The sequence below is a fragment of the Corythoichthys intestinalis genome, chromosome 20 (genome assembly GCF_030265065.1).
Source record: "Corythoichthys intestinalis isolate RoL2023-P3 chromosome 20, ASM3026506v1, whole genome shotgun sequence".
Lineage (NCBI taxonomy): Eukaryota > Metazoa > Chordata > Actinopteri > Syngnathiformes > Syngnathidae > Corythoichthys > Corythoichthys intestinalis.
Window position 1 is genome coordinate 22,403,316 of NC_080414.1, and position 18,243 is coordinate 22,421,558.

General features: G+C 38.8%; 2 protein-coding genes across 6 annotated transcripts in view; one reads left to right on the forward strand and one right to left on the reverse strand.

Moving 5' to 3' along the window:
• LOC130908509 (uncharacterized) overlaps window positions 1-18,243 on the forward strand; it is a 371,944-nt gene that overhangs the window by 318,317 nt on the left and 35,384 nt on the right. The window lies entirely within an intron of this gene.
• Window positions 277-18,243, reverse strand: part of plod2 (procollagen-lysine, 2-oxoglutarate 5-dioxygenase 2) — a 53,084-nt gene continuing 35,117 nt past the window's right edge. The window contains exons 12-20 of one of the 3 annotated variants that reach the window (XM_057823986.1): window positions 17,691-17,816; window positions 15,686-15,827; window positions 15,069-15,131; window positions 14,145-14,258; window positions 10,919-10,984; window positions 10,665-10,769; window positions 9,403-9,549; window positions 4,533-4,658; window positions 277-3,587 (exon numbers count right to left, since the gene is read on the reverse strand). In XM_057823986.1, the coding sequence (XP_057679969.1) occupies window positions 3,432-3,587; window positions 4,533-4,658; window positions 9,403-9,549; window positions 10,665-10,769; window positions 10,919-10,984; window positions 14,145-14,258; window positions 15,069-15,131; window positions 15,686-15,827; window positions 17,691-17,816 (1,045 nt within the window). In that variant the 3' untranslated portion in view covers window positions 277-3,431. The remainder of the gene's footprint in view (window positions 3,588-4,532; window positions 4,659-9,402; window positions 9,550-10,664; window positions 10,770-10,918; window positions 10,985-14,144; window positions 14,259-15,068; window positions 15,132-15,685; window positions 15,828-17,690; window positions 17,817-18,243) is intronic. The other 2 variants (XM_057823987.1, XM_057823988.1) reach the window with 2 other exon arrangements.

Genomic DNA, 18,243 nt, shown 5'->3' on the forward strand with positions numbered 1-18,243 from the left:
TATGCTTTGGGGCAGGGAGACCCTGATATGGGCCTCATTGTGGCAGTAAAGTTATCGTAGTCTGATTTGTAAAATGTAACCATAACTAATGTGGAAGTCAAAAGATGTTTATTTCTGTGTGGGCAAATGACACGTAAGCTATTCAAAAATATAGATTACACGACTATGCAAACAGATCTGGTTACGACAGATCATACATCATGTTGATAGACAAACACAAATAAACCTCCACTTTCCATATGTTGCCCCACCTCTGACCCTCCCATTTCAGTGTTCTTCCAGGCTTAACATTCCTCATATGTCCAACTTTCATGTGCACACATGCATGTATATACACTCTCTTCCCCAAGGTAAACTGAACTACAGTTGCACTAATGGAGCTCATCAGTTCACATTTAAACAGTCACTGTAGCGTTTGAGTACTAAAGCGATAGTGATTGTTTTTGCATGTGACATGTTCAGTGAAGGACAGGTTAAAGGAGTTGGAAGGCAAGTAGATATTGTGAGAAAGCAGGGGACAGCTGTCTGATGCACCGAGTCATCAATTCAAGATTTACCGCATTATAGTTGCAGAGGGAATGTTACAGTTAAGTAATTCAGCATTGAAATTCAATACAATAATGTGAAGAATCAAAACTCTATTTCAGATTTTATTATATTTCAGCAATAAATTAAAAACGGCAAATTGCAGAGCTGCAAACTTTCATTCACACGGAACATTTTTTTTTTCAGATGTTTTTTTCAGAAAAGATGAACGTCAATTTGACAGAGGCAGGTGACGGGCCTTCAAGTAACAGACTTCATTCAAAGAAAACTCAATAAATTCTGCTGGCCTGTTTTTTTTTTCTTGTGCAAAATACAAAAATAGATTATCAGACCACAAACACATTGACTCACTTGAATCACCAATGAAAAAAAAAATGTTGATTAGCACCAGTCGATTTAAGAAAAATGTACACAATAAATCACGTTTTGCTTTTTAAAGGTGCACAATGTAGGATATACACTTCAATTATTAAGGAAATGGCCATAATATTTCAATAGACATTAAACATGGTTTTCGGAAATACTTCTAAAACGGATCTTGAATGAATGAATGGAATTTTATTGTCATCATCATCATCGGTATCATTGACAATCATTGACAATTACAAAATGTGATATGATTTGCCCGAAGAAACCGAAACAGAAGACAAAGGCGGACGGGATGAAGCATATGCTTATCAGTTTCCCGTCCCCCATACAACTAAAGACGCACATTCAGGCATGGAACATACATCAAAACTGTACAATACCACAGTCAACAGAGTGCTTCAGGAGCTCAGAGAGTGCGTCTGTACACGGTGAAGGCTGAGCAGCGAATGATTGGTTAAGCGGTTAATGGTTAAGCGGAAAGTCAATTTACGCGTAGCAAATTTGTCTCTGTTCTGCTTCCGAGTTCATCATCAGCTCGAGACCAGTTTCCAGTCTTCGTCCGGGTTGCCACAACTCTGTACGCCCCAAAAACTAAGGCACTTTGTCAAAGTTTAAATTATGCAACTCCAGAGGTGGGTGGTAACGCGTTACATGCACAACGTTAAATTTACTTGAGTAACTTTTGAGAAAAATGTACTTCTAAGAGGAGTTTTACTAAGCCATACTTTTTGGTTGAGTAGATTTGTGAAGAAAAAATGCTATTCTTACTCCGCTACTTTGGGCTACACAAAAGTCATTTCATTTTTCCTCTTTAACATTTTTTCCCCCAGCAATCTCATGAGTAGCTCCACTTATTTCACCAATGAGAAGTCGCGACACTAATCACATGACTCCATTACACCAATCTGACGCAAGCTAGTCCTTCTATGATCACGCCAGCCTATTCAATCACGTAGAATCTTTAAAGCGCCGTAAAAAATGAAGTATTTGACATAGAGCGCTGCCCTCAACATGGATCGAAAGCGTGGATTTAAACCTCTCTCCCAGTTTTTATTTGGCACTGATTGATCACAGAAAATCAGAGATATGATCCTTTTAATTTCATAATAGTAACGAAGGAACTACTGTATTCACTTTTCAAACTAGGAACTATTTTCTCCACTAGAGGGCAAATCATGCTCCTTGGACGAATAATGCTTGACTTTTTTTCTCGTGCCAGAATTCAATGTTTTTGTTTTTGTTTTTCTTTGGCTTAGTGTGGTTATATAATGGGTTCTTGTATAGTATAATTATAACAACAGTTCATACAGATAGGTTTGTGCTGAGAGAAAAAAATACCATTGCTAAAAAAAATAAAAATAAAAAATAACAAAAATAAGCAGTTTCTTACAATGTTACTCGGTACTTGAGGATTCTTTTCACTAGATACTTTTTTACTTGTACTTGAGTACATTTTTTGGATGACTACTTTTACTTGAGGAATATTATTTTGAAGTAACGCTACTCTTACTTGAGTAAAAATTTTGGCTACTCTAGCCACCTCTGTGCAACTCAAGCAAAATCTATTACCAATCTCAAAGTAGTCAAGCCAACAAAAGAAGTACAACAAGGATATGCATTCATTTGGCGTGGTTGTGCCACATTATTTAGCCTGCGGATCCACTAACTAGTGCCACCTTATTTAGCATGTGAATCTATTAACCGTGACAAAATATGGTCTTTACAAGTGTATATATTTAGTCGGTAGTTGAAATTAAAATGGATGGCACAATTAAATCGTCTTTGTGGATGCTGTCAATGAATTACCAAATTAAATATTTCTTTGCCAGTGTGGTTATACATTGAGAAAAGTAGCACTCTCTCACTCTGGTCATGGTAACATAAACTAACTTGGACCTCGTATCACAGCTCTTTTAATCGTCATTACTAAATTTTGGCATTATTACATTGAAAACATCTTGCATGAAAATTATTAGAAATAAGACACCTTCTGAAGTGGAATCGTCGCCTGCCAATTAGTTCTTTTACGGCAGGTTCTCCAATGTGAAGCAGTATTCTGGAAAGTATTCTGCTAGTCAATATTTTGATCTAGTTGCAGTACCATTTTTGGCCACCAATCCTACATTGTGCACCTCAACTTTTTCGACCCAAATACACAAAGAATCTGCACGCTAGCCTGATACACCTACAAGGTAAAATTATTAGATCACCAAATACACAATGAAAGCATTGTATTATTTAATGGCTAGATATGAACATCTGAAATGTTTGTACCTTGCTAGCAAAATGCCTTTCTCTTTTGTGTAGCTAATGTTTGAATTTGCCACGTCCCTTTTCCAGTCAACACTCTGTCTGACAGAGATTCACTTAATGCAATCGCTCATCTTTTTAAAGCAAATAGCTTTAAAAAAAAAAAAAAAAATCTACAAAACACTGGGGCACAAAAACGCACATAACAAGCACGGTGAGCCAAGATCAGTCAAATGTTTCAATTACAGTGGAATTAGACTGTTTTTTTAGGGGTCGATGAAGGACACTGCGATGTAGCGTGTGCCGTTGGTGGTGGGTAGACCTTCGTGGAGATGAGTTAGTCGTCCTGGGTGCATGAAGCTCCAGCCTTTCCTAGGCGACTCTATCGAACAGTTGTACCGATGGAAACGACAGCCACCACCCTAGGAAACAGTGTGTTTTCGATTGCTTATTTGTGAATTTTTTTTCCCCACTATATTTTTTTTAAAACATTATTTTAAAGAAATCATTTAGATATTCTATGGAGGTGAAGTGATTTGTGGCAATCGCTTAGGAGTGCTCAATCACACTGCAAATTCAAAACATCTTAATCAGAATTATTCTTAAATGTAGTCAAATAATTTCCTCCCATCTTGTTTTAAGTGTTAAAGAACTAGTTAACAGATTTAATGTGTTAGATTATTCCTCTTCAAGTAAATACTACTATTTGTACTTATTGAGCCCATACATCTGAAAGTAGTTTTTCAATTAACTCAAGAATAAAAAAATGCTTTCAAATAATGATTTGAACAATATCTATACTTGATTTAAGAACATTTCTGACAAACAAGCTTTTTGTTAAAGATTAAATATACCAATTTATTGCTTAAAATAAGTCTGTTAAGATTATTTTTAGCTAATTATTATTATTTTTTTTTTCCAGAAATCTAAGAGTAAATTTTACTTGAAGCACTGGCAGATAATTTCACTGATTTCTAGTAGATTTATACTGTAAACAAGGGAATTTAACTAGTCTTAAGGAGATGAGTTTTGCATTGCAGCGCCTAATGAATGATGAAATAAAATTTCGTTATAACTCATTGCCTGCCATTGATGGTGATAGCCGTCCAAATTATTTGAACTTGGATTTTGCAGCGAATGAATGAATGTTCATTCCCTGCCACACAAGTTCAAATTTTCAATATATGTCAACTATGCACAGATTTTTGTAGCGGAAATCGGCGTACATTTGACACAATAATAAATAAATACTTTATTTCTCAGACTTTTGATTGGTGTTTTTTCATTATTTTCCTAATGTGCGTGCATTGGCTTTAAGTTCAGAAACACCATAAGCTTTTTCGCAAGTATTTTATACCTGGCCTTACCTGAAAGTCTACATCTTTGTTATTGAGGGCAATGTTGATAGTGAAGGTGGAGGAGTCATGGTGCGGCCTCAGGTATGCTTGTCTCTCAGGAGTGTATTTAACGACGAAGTTCATGACCGCGTAACCCTGCAACGGGATGGAAAACACTGTACATCAAGTAATTTGGCAGCTCTGTCTTCACATATCAAATGTCATAATGCGCATGTAAGACACATTTTTTTTGGACTGACTCCATTTTCTGCTATGCCTTTGGGCATTGACGTATGAGGTGTGTTAGTTATGTGCCAGGTAGAGAAAGTTGAGAAAGGCTGCTAGACTAGTGCTGAAATGATTACTCAAATAATTTGAGTAACTCAATTTTAAAAATTGATTGAGGAATTTTCCCCGCCTCGAGGAATCGTTTAATTTTGCCAGTTCTAAGCATGACGTTTTGCCCAGACTACTTTTAATGCGGCACAATGCGCTGACGTTACGTGCGTACAGGAAGAAGACAGAGGTAGCGGATATACAGTGGGGCAAATAAGTATTCAGGTAACCACTAATTGTTCAAGTTCTCCCACTTGAAAATATTAGAGAGGCCTGTAATTGTCGACATGGGTAAACCTCAACCATGAGAGACAGAATGTGGAAAAACGCCCCAGAAAATCATATTGTTTGATTTTTAAAGAATCTATTTGCAAATCATGGTGGAAAATAAGTATTTGGTCAATACCAAAAGATCATCTCAATACTTTGTTATGTACCCATTGTTTGGAATAACGGAGCCCAAACGTTTTCTGTAACTCTTCACAAGCTTTTCACACACTGTTGCTGATTATTATTATGGCCCATTCCTCCATGCAGATCTCCTCTAGAGCAGTGATGTTTTGGGGGTGTCGTTGGGCAACACGGACTTTCAACTCCCTCCACAGATTGTCTATGGGGTTGAGATCTGGAGACTAAGCCACTCCAGGACCTTGAAATGCTTCTTACGAAGCCACTCCTTTGTTGCCCTGGCTGTGTGTTTGGGATCATTGTTATGCTGAAAGACCCAGCCACGTCTCATCTTCAATGCCCTTGCTGATGGAAGGAGATTTTCACTCAAAATCTCTCGAAACATGGCCCCATTCATTCTCTCCTTTACACAGATCAGTCGTCCTGGTCCCTTTGCGGAAAAACAGCCCCAAAGCATGATGTTTCCACCCCCATGCTTCACAGTGGGTATGGTGATCTTCGGATGCAATTCAGTATTCTTTCTCCTCCAAACAAGAGAACCTGTGTTTCTACCAAAAAGTTCTATTTTGGTTTCATCTGACCATAACACATTCTCCCAGTCTTTGTCTGGATCATCCAAATGCTCTATAGCAAACCGCAGACGGGCCTGGACGTGTACTGGCTTTAGCAGGGGGACACGTCTGGCAGTGCAGGATTTGAGTCCCTGGTGGCGCATTGTGTTACTGATAGTAGCCTTTGTTACTGTGGTCCCAGCTCTCTGTAGGTCATTCACTAGGTCCCCCCGTGTGCTTCCGGGATTTTTGCTCACCGTTCTTGTTATCATTTTGATGCCACGGGGTGAGATCTTGCTTGGAGCCCCAGATTAAGGGAGATTATCAGTGGTCTTGTAAATTTTCCATTTTCTAATAATTTCTCCCACAGTTGATATCTTTACACCAAGCGTTTTACCTATTGCAGATTCAGTCTTCCCAGCCTGGTGCAGGTCTACAATTTTGTCTCTGGTGTCCTTAGATAGCTCTTTGGTCTTGGCTATAGCGGAGTTTGGAGTGTGACTCACTGAGATTGTGGACAGGTGTCTTTTATACCGATAATGAGTTAAAACAGGTGCCATTAATACAGGTAACGAGTGGAGCCTCTTTAGACCTCGTTAGAAGAAGTTAGACCTCTTTGACAGCCACAAATCTTGCCTGTTTGTAGGTGACCAAATACTTATTTTCCACTCTAATTTGGAAATAAATTCTTTAAAAATCAAACAATGTCATTTTCTTTTTTTTTTTCCACATTCTGTCTCTCATTGTTGAGGTTTACCCATGTTGACAATTACAGGCCTCTCTAATCTTTTCAAGTAGGAGAACTTGCACAATTGGTGATTGATTAAATACTTATTTGCCCCACTGTATTTGATTTCAACCATGCATGAATATAGAGATAATGAGAGATAATGACGAAAGCGAAGAAAAAGGCTCCAAGAAAAATCAGAAAATGTCAAAAGAATGGAAGCATTTCAAGCTGGGCAACAATGTGAACACTGTTTTAATGTATTCACTGGATGAGAGCGCTTGCATAACACTACAGCACGTCTTCAATGCTGCAGCTCCACTGAAGGTACCCCGTTTACTCAGAGCGGAGGAGCAATACTCGGGACAAGATAAAACTCAGTTAACATAGCGCTAATAAATAAGATTAACGTTACTGCACCTTGCTAACGTAACGTTATCCCTGCGGAGGGCTAGGTTTCTATTAAATATGACTATTGTTGATCCTGTTGCTTACATGTCTTTCATACAGGCTTTATTTAATCTGTAAAAACAGCGGTGTAGAGTGATGAGGGTGTAAAATAAAAACAAAATAAAACGAATTGTCAATTTTAGCTCGGTAGTCATTAATGGAAAAAACACCAAGTAGCACTGGTGCCTGATTTGGTCCAAGACAGCAGGTATCATACATTTATTTTGAACACTGCAAAAACTCAAAATCAGGACTTACAATTTAGACTAACTTAAAACTTAACTAATACTTAAGAATAGCTGGACACAAATGGAAATTTAATTGAAACACGTGGGAAAAATGCCTAACTTTTAAGTGATGTGTGTTATCAAGCGTAATGACATTTTTAGGCAAGAAATAAGATTTTGTTGTTGTTGTTTTTATATTTTAATTATTTGAAGTGAAAGCAGTGAATTTGTCGGGGTTTTTTCTAGTCACATCTGGGATGCAATTGTTGGCTGTTTTCAACAATGTGCATCTAAAATAAAGACATTGATTGTCTAAAAATGGTTAAATATGAGGTGACATGTTATGTGAAAGGTCTTATTTTTTCATGTACAGTGCCTTGCAAAAGTATTCGGCCCCCTTGAATCTTGTAACCTTTTGCCACATTTCAGGCTTCAAACATAAAGATATGAAATTTAATTTTTTTGTCAAGAATCAACAACAAGTGGGACACAATCGTGAAGTGGAACAACATTTATTGGATAATTTAAACTTTTTTAACAAATAAAAAACTGAAAAGTGGGGCATGCAATATTATTCGGCCCCTTTACTTTCAGTGCAGCAAACTCACTCCAGAAGTTCAGTGAGGATCTCTGAATGATCCAATGTTGTCCTAAATGACCGATGATGATAAATAGAATCCCCCTGTGTGTAATCAAGTCTCCGTATAAATGCACCTGTTCTGTGATAGTCTCAGGGTTCTGTTTAAAGTGCAGAGAGCATTATGAAAACCAAGGAACACACCGGGCAGGTCCGAGATACTGTTGTGGAGAGGTTTAAGGCCGGATTTGGATACAAAAAGATTTCCCAAGCTTTAAACATCTCAAGGAGCACTGTGCAAGCCATCATATTGAAATGGAAGGAGCATCAGACCACTGCAAATCTACCAAGAACCGGCCGTCCTTCCAAACTTTCTTCTCAAACAAGGAGAAAACTGATCAGAGATGCAGCCAAGAGGCCCATGATCACTCTGGATGAACTGCAGAGATCTACAGGTGAGGTGGGAGAGTCTGTCCATGGGACAACAATCAGTCGTACACTGCACAAATCTGGCCTTTATGGAAGAGTGGCAAGATGAAAGCCATTTCTCAAACATATCCATAAAAAGTCTCGTTTAAAGTTTGCCACAAGCCACCTGGGAGACACACCAAACATGTGGAAGAAGGTGCTCCGGTCAGATGAAACCAAAATTGGAACTTTTTGGCCACAATGCAAAACGATATGTTTGGCGTAAAAGCAACACAGCTCATCACCCTGAACACACCATCCCCACTGTCAAACATGGTGGTGGCAGCATCATGGTTTGGGCCTGCTTTTCTTCAGCAGGGACAGGGAAGATGGTTAAAATTGACGGGAAGATGGATGCAGCCAAATACAGGAACATTCTGGAAGAAAACCTGTTGGTATCTGCACAAGACCTGAGACTGGGATGGAGATTTATCTTCCAACAGGACAATGATCCAAAACATAAAGCCAAATATACAGTGGAATGGTTCAAAAATAAACGTATCCAGGTGTTCTAATGGCCAAGTCAAAGTCCAGACCTGAATCCAATCGAGAATCTGTGGAAAGCGCTGAAGACTGCTGTTCACAAACACTCTCCATCCAACCTCACTGAGCTCGAGCTGTTTTGCAAGGAAGAATGGGCAAGAACGTCAGTCTCTCGATGTGCAAAACTGATAGAAACATACCCCAAGCGACTTGCAGCTGTAATTGGAGCAAAAGGTGGCGCTACAAAGTATTAACGCAAGGGGGCTGAATGATATTGCACGCCCCACTTTTCAGTTTTTTATTTGTTAAAAAAGTTTAAATTATCCAATAAATTTTGTTCCACTTCACGATTGTGTCCCACTTGTTGTTGATTCTTGACAAAAAATTAAAATTTTATATCTTTGTTTGAAGCCTGAAATGTGGCGAAAGGTTGCAAGGTTCAAGGGGTTCGAATACTTTTGCAAGGCACTGTATTTATAATTGCTTTGTACCTACAAAAAATGTTTTATCCGATTACTTGATTAATCAATAAAATTTTCAGTAGAATACTCCATTAGTAAAATATTTGATAGCTGCAGCCCTATGCTAGACAACAGGAAATTTTCTTGAATTTGAGAAACAAAAATAGCATTGTGTGACACATTTCTCAAAATATTCCTTGAGTCTTACGAACCTTTGTATAATACCCTGAGAAAACTTTAAGCGTGACAGGCGCAATAAACTCTCGGATGAAGTGAAGCCACTCCTTGTCAAATCCGATTTGCTTCATGTGAATGTCGTCCGTCGGAACGGTTTCGTAACCTCCAGCAATCCGCTTGTCCTAGTGGACAAAAGTGAAAGTGCATAAGCGATCATTGTAATGTACAGATCCTGCAGCTTTTTCCTTAATGCTGTTTTATTCACAAAATGTGCTGAGTCGCAAACACATTCCCAAACCGACAATTTACTAAAGAGAGCTTTGGTGCTATATTGAGATGCTCTAGTCAGTTTAATGCTTTTTACTGCAATTCTTGCGACATAACACCCCTCTATAGCTCCCAGTGGTGGTACTTTAATTATAAATGTCTTAACAACTTGAAAACATTGTAGATGTAATCAACGTAACATCATAACCTCCTTTTATGACTGTTTGCAATGCGGGATATCATAAACTAAAGACAGCCCACTTTCTTTTCACATCTGGTCAATATACGACCCTAACGCTCCAGCAAAAAGAAGTAGCTTCTAAGTTACAAGCCCCATGTCTGTCTACTGTAACAGACACACTCTTGTAAAAAAGTTTACAAGTCATCATGAGGGTTTCCCTAATTCTTTACTCTTTCTTCTTATTGATGTCTGGTTTGTATTTATGTACTCATGAAAGCACCACTTATTTGCAATCAGGCAAAAACATTGTTTATTATTTGTTTCAAATTAGAATAATGAGTAATAGGGGAAACTCTGGGCACATGCGCTAGGCATTTCATAAATATAAACATGTAATTGGTTGCCTTTGGCACACTTGCATGATAAGGTTGAATGACAAAATACCTCTCCCAAATGTGAAGTAAAATTGAAGGTATTTTACAACATTAGATTTGACCTGATTTTGATTAAGAAATAACCTGGAAGTTTTGTCACATATACTGTAAAAATATGGAACTCTACTAAGGCAAATATTCCAAGTTTTTTGCTGTGTTTAAAAGGTTATTCTTCGGCCAGAGCCTCTAAGCTCTAAGCCATCAAAGATTTATTAGGTTCTTCCTTAGTTCGAGCAACACGCCTTCCACCAAATGCAATAAAACCAAACTTGCCGGAGGTCAAATTGTCCGAAACACTAATGAGTTTGGGTTTATTTTCCATGCAGTTGGCAGATGCATGAATGAAGAAAAGGCTCGTGTGTTTATGTATTGATTACAAAAGTGTACTCAGAGACGCGGTGCTAACAGGTCTGACCTCATGTTTGCCACCAGACCACGAGCCGTGGTTCTCCATCTCCTCCACTAGCTCATCACAGGCCTTTTCTGTGAAGACTGGGAACCAAAACACATCTGGACAAGGCTGCAGGCCAAACAGACAGATTTATTTTTAAATCCCACTTTCACCTTGAGTTGTTCGCCGCGCAATGTGAATTATTTATATGAAAAACAGATGGTAAAATCCATGTACAGCATTCAGCCGGACTTTGTCAACAAAATACACACACAAACCTCTTCCATGTGGTTCTCAGTGAAAATTTTCATGTAGTTTGGATGGATGTACTTCTCCTTCCAGTCCTGCAAAGAGGAATTCATATCAGAGGCAGGGGCGTACAGTGGGATGAAAAACTATCTGAACCTTTTGGAGTTTCTCACATTTCTGCATAAAATCGCCATCAAATATGATCTGATCTTTGTCAAAATCACACAGGTGAAAATACAGTGTCTGTTTTAACTAAAACTACCCAAACATTTATAGGTTTCCAGATTTTAATGAGGACAGTATGCAAACAATGACAGAAGGGGGAAATATAAGTAAGTGAACCATCACATTTAAAATTACACCCCCCCCCCCCCCCCCCCCCCCCCCCACCTTTAGCAGCAATAACTTCAACCAGACGCTTCCTGTAGCTGCAGATCAGTCTGGCACATCGATCAGGACTAATCTTGGCCCATTTTTCCTTTACAAAACTGCTGTAGTTAGTCAGATTCCTGGGATTTCTGGCATGAATCACTGTCTTTAGGTCATGGCACACCATTTCAATGGGGTTCAAGTCTGAACTTGACTTGGCCACTACAGAATGTTTATTTTGTTCTTCTGAAACCATTCTGAAGTTCATTTACTTCTGTGTTTTAGATCATTGTCTTGTTGCAGCATCCATCCTCTTTTTAGCTTCAAATGTCTGACAGACGGCCTCAGGTTTTCCTGCAAAACATCCTGATAAACATTTGAATTCATTCTTCCATTAATAATTGCAAGTTGTCCAGGCCCTGAGGCAGCAAAACTGCCCCAAATAATGATGCTCCCTCCAACATGCTTCTAGGTGTGGATGAGCTATTCCATTATTCCTCTACACATGACGGTGTGTGTTACTCCCACCCAATTCAACTTTGGTTTCATCAGTCCACAAAATATTTTCCCAAAACTTCTGTGGAGTGTCCAAGTGCCTTTTTGCGAACATTAAATGAGCAACAATGTTTGTTTTTAGACAGCAGTGGCTTCTTCCGTGGACTCCTCCCATTAACACAGTTTTTGGCCATACTTTTACAGATAGTTGAAGTGTGCACAGAGCTATTGGTCTGTGCCAGTGATTTCTGTAAGTCTTTAACAGACACTCTCGGGTTCTTTTTTACCTCTCTGAGTATTCTGCGCTGAACACTTGGCATCATTTTTGGTGAACGGCCACTCCTTGGGAGAGAGGCAATAGTGCCAAACTCTCTCCATCCGTAAACAAATACTCTGATTCTCGATTGATGAACATCCAGACTTTTAGACTTTTAGAGATGGTTTTGCATCCTTTACCAGCTTTATACAAATCAACACTCCTTGATCACAGGTCTTGAGACAGCTTTTTTGACCGAGCCAAGATGCACATCAGACAATGCTTCTCATCAAGACATTTCTTACCAGGTGTGTGTTTTATAGTGGGCAGGGCAGCTCTAAACCACTCATCAGTGATTGGGCACACACCAGACTTAAAATGTTTGGTAAAAATTGGTTTCAATTGCTCTTTAGGTTTCCTTAGGCAGAGGGTTCACTTACTTATTTCCCCCCCTTCTGTCATTGTTTGGATGCTATCCTCATTAAAATATGAAAACCTATAAATGTTTGGGTGGATTTAGTTAAAGCAGACACTGTATTTTCCAATTTTCTAACGGTTAAGATACTTTTTAATACCACTGTAGATTTGTACTTAATATTGGCAGGGACGATATAAATGGTAAATGGTGTTATACTTATATAGCGCTTTTCCACCTTTTAAGGCGCTCAAAGCGCTTTACACTACACAGCATAACCTTAATGTACACTCTTTGCCGTGGACGGGACATTAATAAGACCAAACAGATTGGGTGAACGGGGGTCAGGTCTATATTTTTGAAGCATATGAACCTAATTAATTGATTGGCTAAATGATCAATGCAAAATAAATCTGTATTGACTTACTGTATACTAACTTTGATATGTGTTAGTTCAGGTGATACACAGTTCGATTCAAACCTTTGTTCAGAAACTACTCAAGAAACACTTGGAAAACCTCCAGAATAAATGTTTGGATTTTATTAGCAAATTTAAATTGCAATTATTGTGCATAAATTATATTAACATACTTTATCAATAAAAACTTGTTAATAATCTCCTAACTATCCAGGAATGCAAAAAATAAACATTTGTCTTAAGACCACCTAACATTAATTGACTAAATAAACATATTAAATATAACTGAAAAACTTCTTGGTCAGGCAATAACAGAAATAAATAAAAATGACGCCTTCCTTCAGGTAAAACACTACTGCTTTTGTCCACATGCACAGCCAAACTCAACAAAAATGAAATCTGCTTTGGGCTGCTTTAAGACCACATAAATAAAACAAAAATGAAAATTGGGGAGAAGGGGGTGAACCTCGGTTCACTACATTTCTCACAGTTGAATTAATGTTAACAGTAGAAAATACATACAGGAGGACACTTCTCTCTAAGCAGCTTCCTACTCGAGTTGAGCAGGTTAGCAAGTTACACACTTTAATGTTATGCTAACTATAATACAAATCGGACTTTCAGTAGCAAAATTAGTGGTGTGTTCCCCACCTCCACAACATTGACGTCTTTTTACATTACTTACAATGGCTGCTACTGGCGGAAAAAAATGTCTTATATCACTCTTCTTTGAAGGAAGTGTAGGAGACGGCATGTTGTTGACATGTTGTCTGTGTTGGCGCTGTGTGCGTGTTCGTGTGTGTGTTGGGGTGGGCGGGTTCACGTCATCAGCCAATCAAACGTGGGTTTAAGGAGGAAAAATGGGAGTGAAAAGGGGTAAATGTAAATCTGAACATAATAAAAACAATTCACTTAATAATGGTGTCAATTCTATTCTTACAACATACGTGAAGACAATCTAAAATTACCTACATATATAAGTGAACTAATTAAAAATGCAAATAAGGTTGCTTAAAAGTTGGAGGGGACAATTTGAGCATCCTGAAAAGTTGGTTGTGTTATGTCCCTACCGTCCATATGCAAACCTTCGCCCGTGACTAGAGGCCTTTTGTTGAACTATCTGACGACCTGAATACCGGGCAGCCCTAATCCTCTCCGCTCCTACAAGCAATCTCCCATGGTGCCACACGGCGCATTAAGCGTCACTCCGCATAACTTGATTCTTTTCATTATGGCTACCAAGCTTTACAGGTGGTTACTCATTAGCTCTCAAAATTAAAGGTAAGAGCAGGAGCGACTTACCAGGGGGTTTTCAAATATCTGCCACAAGTCACTGTTATAATGAGAAGTGTTATAATTGGCTGCGGAAATGAGCCTTCCAAAGTCGTGTCTGTTTGTTAAGTACATGAAGACTCCCTGCAGCAGACATGAAAGAGTTAGTTACACACAAAGCATAAAATGCCCTCTTAAAAATGTCTCACATGAAGGTCCCACTATACATTATTCATGCTAATACCCAAACGTAATTAATGGTTAGCACTCTGATAGCAAATTGAAATTTTGTTTGTCTGATTTAGGTAGAGCAGAAACAGAAGCCATATAAATAATCTAAGATTATTTATGGGTGGTTTAAGAGTGCCTTAGGAGGGGGGTGTTCACACGGGTGTTTGTGGGATGGGAAGAGTTCAAGGTGGGGGGTTGGTAAGGTGAAAGGAAGGGCAGGAGAACAGGGATAGAAGGGGTGCAATATTTTCCTCTACAAAGAGGCTCAGGGGGTAGGTTTTGGACTCAAAATCAGACTAGGCTTGATAAGGATTTTGATCACTTTAATATGGTTGTCACCAAACATACATGGTAAAAAGCTGATATTTGTCCAAGTTTTTAAAAATGGATGCAAAGAGCCTAGTCTGATATCGGTCAGTGTATCGAGATAAAGCAGTTGGTTCAGGGTAGAGCATCAGAACAGGGGTCTTGAATGTATGCTATTTTTTTTAATCACATTCTACCTCCTCCTCGATTCCTCTAGCTTCAGAACAACCTTAACACCGATTTGTTCAACATCAACGCGACCGTGACGTATTGATGTTCAGTACAGAATACAAGTGTACCTATGAAATAATTAAGCATCCACCCAATTATTATAACAAGCCGAAGCTTGGAATGGCTTCTGAGTGCTTTTCAGAGCTAACTTTTCAGATAACAACAGTAATCAAAACAAATTGAAACCTTTGGGGGCCTGAGCATATGGAATGATTCCGGAGAAGGGGACTCTTTTTCTCTCTGACTGGTCTAAAACGAAGGAGAAGCATCATGTAAATAAGATAACATGAGTTATTTCAGTTTAAGACACTTGACACAGTAACATGAGGGGAGGCGAGAAAATGCGCCTGCGTGGGAAAAGAAGCAAGATTCCCTCTGAAGCTGATGTTTTGTTAGAGTGGGACTAGAACATGCGGGAATCCAAAATGCACTGAGCGAAAATTAGGCCTGATGGAGTGCAGTGTACAGGTGGCATGTCAACAACTTCAAGCAACGATAAACAGTTTGTATGTTATGAAGAGAAAATAACTTGGACTGCACCATCGCCAATAGATGCTCATTAGACCAGGAAAGACAAAAACAAAACTCATGAGACAAAACGTAACAACACAAAAAGCTGACCGATACATGACCACATGCCGTCACAACACATAAAAGACATTTCAAACATATACTTGCCATTTATCCCCTTCCATTGCGCTGCTGACTTTTATGGGGTTATGATCCATTGCATTTACATAACGTATTTCTCTCAAATGTCCTCATAGAAGCATAAATAAGTCGACATCACAAGTTGTTCTTACCAGCTCTCTTGTGTGTTTACACAAAGCCATGTCAGGGTCCAGTTTCTCAAGAACAAAGTAGTTCCTTTCTTTTAACTCATTCCTCAAAACACTGCCCTTAACCAGGTAGATGTGTGCCATGTAAGGAATGTTCCATACACCCCTGGAAACGATGAAACGTACAGAAATCAGGCATGATCTCCCGCAAAAGCCATTAAAATGTGCGTTGCTGGCATGCACGTGGCGATTTGTTATTCTAATCCACATGCCACATCTTTAAAGGTGTGTGGTGTGGTGGCGTTATATTATCATTTGCATTTCTGAGGCTGTGATGCACCTTACCTTTCATGGATGATCTATTGTAATGGCAATGTTTATCCCTTTGAGTCCATCTGGGTGCAGTTTTATATGTAATTTTAGACCTATGCAAGTGATTTCGGCCAATAAAATGTGGTAAAATGACTATAGACACTGGTCAGGATGGAATTTTGTGATTGTGTGTCGTCAGCTATGAACTACAGTGATATGAAAAAGTATCTGAACCTTTTGGAATTTCTCACATTTCGGCATAAAATCAGCATCAAATGTGATCTGATCTTTGTCAAAATCACATAGATGAAAATACAGTGTCTGATTTAACTAAACCCACCCAAACATTTAAAGGTTTTCACATTTTAATGAGGATGCATGCAAACAATGAGAGGGGGAAAATAAGTAAGTGAACCCTCTGCCTAAGGAGAGAGACTTAAAGAGTAATTGAAACCAATTTTTACCAAACATTTTAAGTCAGGTGTGTGCCCAATCACTAATGAGTGGTTTAAAGTTGCCCTGCCCACTTTAAAACACACACCTGGTAAAAAAATGTCTTGATGAGAAGCATTGTCTGATGTGCATCATCGCTCGGTCAAAAGAGCTGTCTGAAACCTGAGATCAAGGATTGTTGATTTGTATCAAGCTGGGAAAGGATCCAAAACCATCTCTAAAAGTCTGGATGTTCATCAATCGACAGTCAGAGTTGTCTACAAATGGAGAAAGTTTGGCACTGTTGCTTCTCTTCCAAAGAGTGGCCATCCACCAAAGATGACGCCAAGAGTTCAGCGCAGAATACTCAGAGAGGTAAAAAAAAAAATAAAACTACAGTGTCTGCTAAAGACTTACAGAAATCACTGGCACAGTCCAATATCTCTGTGCACACATCAACTATATGTAAAACAATGGCCAAGAATGTTCATGGGAGGACTCCACGGAGGAAGCCCCTGCTCTCTAAAAAAACATTGTTGCGAAGCATGGTGGAGGGAGCATTATGATTTGGGGCTGTTTTGCTACATCAGGGCCTGGAAAACTTGCAGTTCATTAGTGGAAGAATGTATTCAAAAGTTTTTAGGATGTTTTGCAGGAAAACCTGAGGCCGCCTGTCAGTTGAAGCTAAAAGAGGATGCATGCTGCAACTAGACAATGATCCAAAACACAGAAGTAAATCAACTTCAGAATGGTTTCAGAAGAACAAAATACACGTTCTGGAGAGGCCTAGTCAAAGTCCAGACTTGAACTCCATTGAGATGCTGTGGCATGACCTAAAGGCAGCGATTCATACCAGACATCCCAGGAATCTGACTGAAATACAGCAGTTTTGTAGAGAAGAATGGGCCAAGATTAGTCCTGATCGATGTGCCAGACTGATCTGCAGCTACAGGAAGCGTCTGGTTGAAGTTATTGCTGCCAAAGGGGAGGCGGGGGCACAAAATGTTAAATGTGATGGTTCACTTATTTTTCCCCCTACTGTAATTGTTTGCATACTATCCTCAATAAAATATGAAAACCTATAAATATTTAGGTGGTTTTAGTTATAGCAGACCCTGTTTTTTCATCTGTTTGATTTTAACAGAGATCAGATCACATTTGATGGTGATGTCATGCAGAAATGTGAGAAATTCCAAAAGGTTTAGATACTTTTTCATACCACTGTATAGTTTGCATATTTCAGGCCAGTGGTCGATTGTAGTGTATTAAAATGCGTCATACTTACACTCGTTTTCTCTGCACAATATCAACGTAATCTTCCGAGCGTGCGTAATAACCATCCAGACTCAACGCTCCCCAGAAGTTAGACCACAGTTTGTTGTGGCGAGTGACGAGGGGACCGATAATTTTCCTGTGGGAGTAGAGAAACACATAATACATAATGTTTTTCGTAATGTATGGTGACATCTTAATGACATAAGTCCAAAACCATTAGCATAAATGTCAAGAGAAATCCAGGATTTCCTTTATGTTGTTAGAAAAACATAAAACTAACCCCTAATTCTAACCATTTCTCCCAAAAGGCAAAACATATGTCTGTCCCGTTGATTTTGGCCTCAAACCAAGTGTCACACTTTTTATAGCAAATAACACAAACCTGAGTGGTAATAAACCAACTACCATTATTTTCGTACTATAAGCCGTTACTTTTTTCCCCTCATTTTGAATCCTGCATCTTATAGTCCAGTGCAGCTTATTTGTTGATTTATTGGTTTAATAGGTAACACGTTATTTGACAGCGGTGTCATTAGACTCATAAGACCGTCATATAATTATGA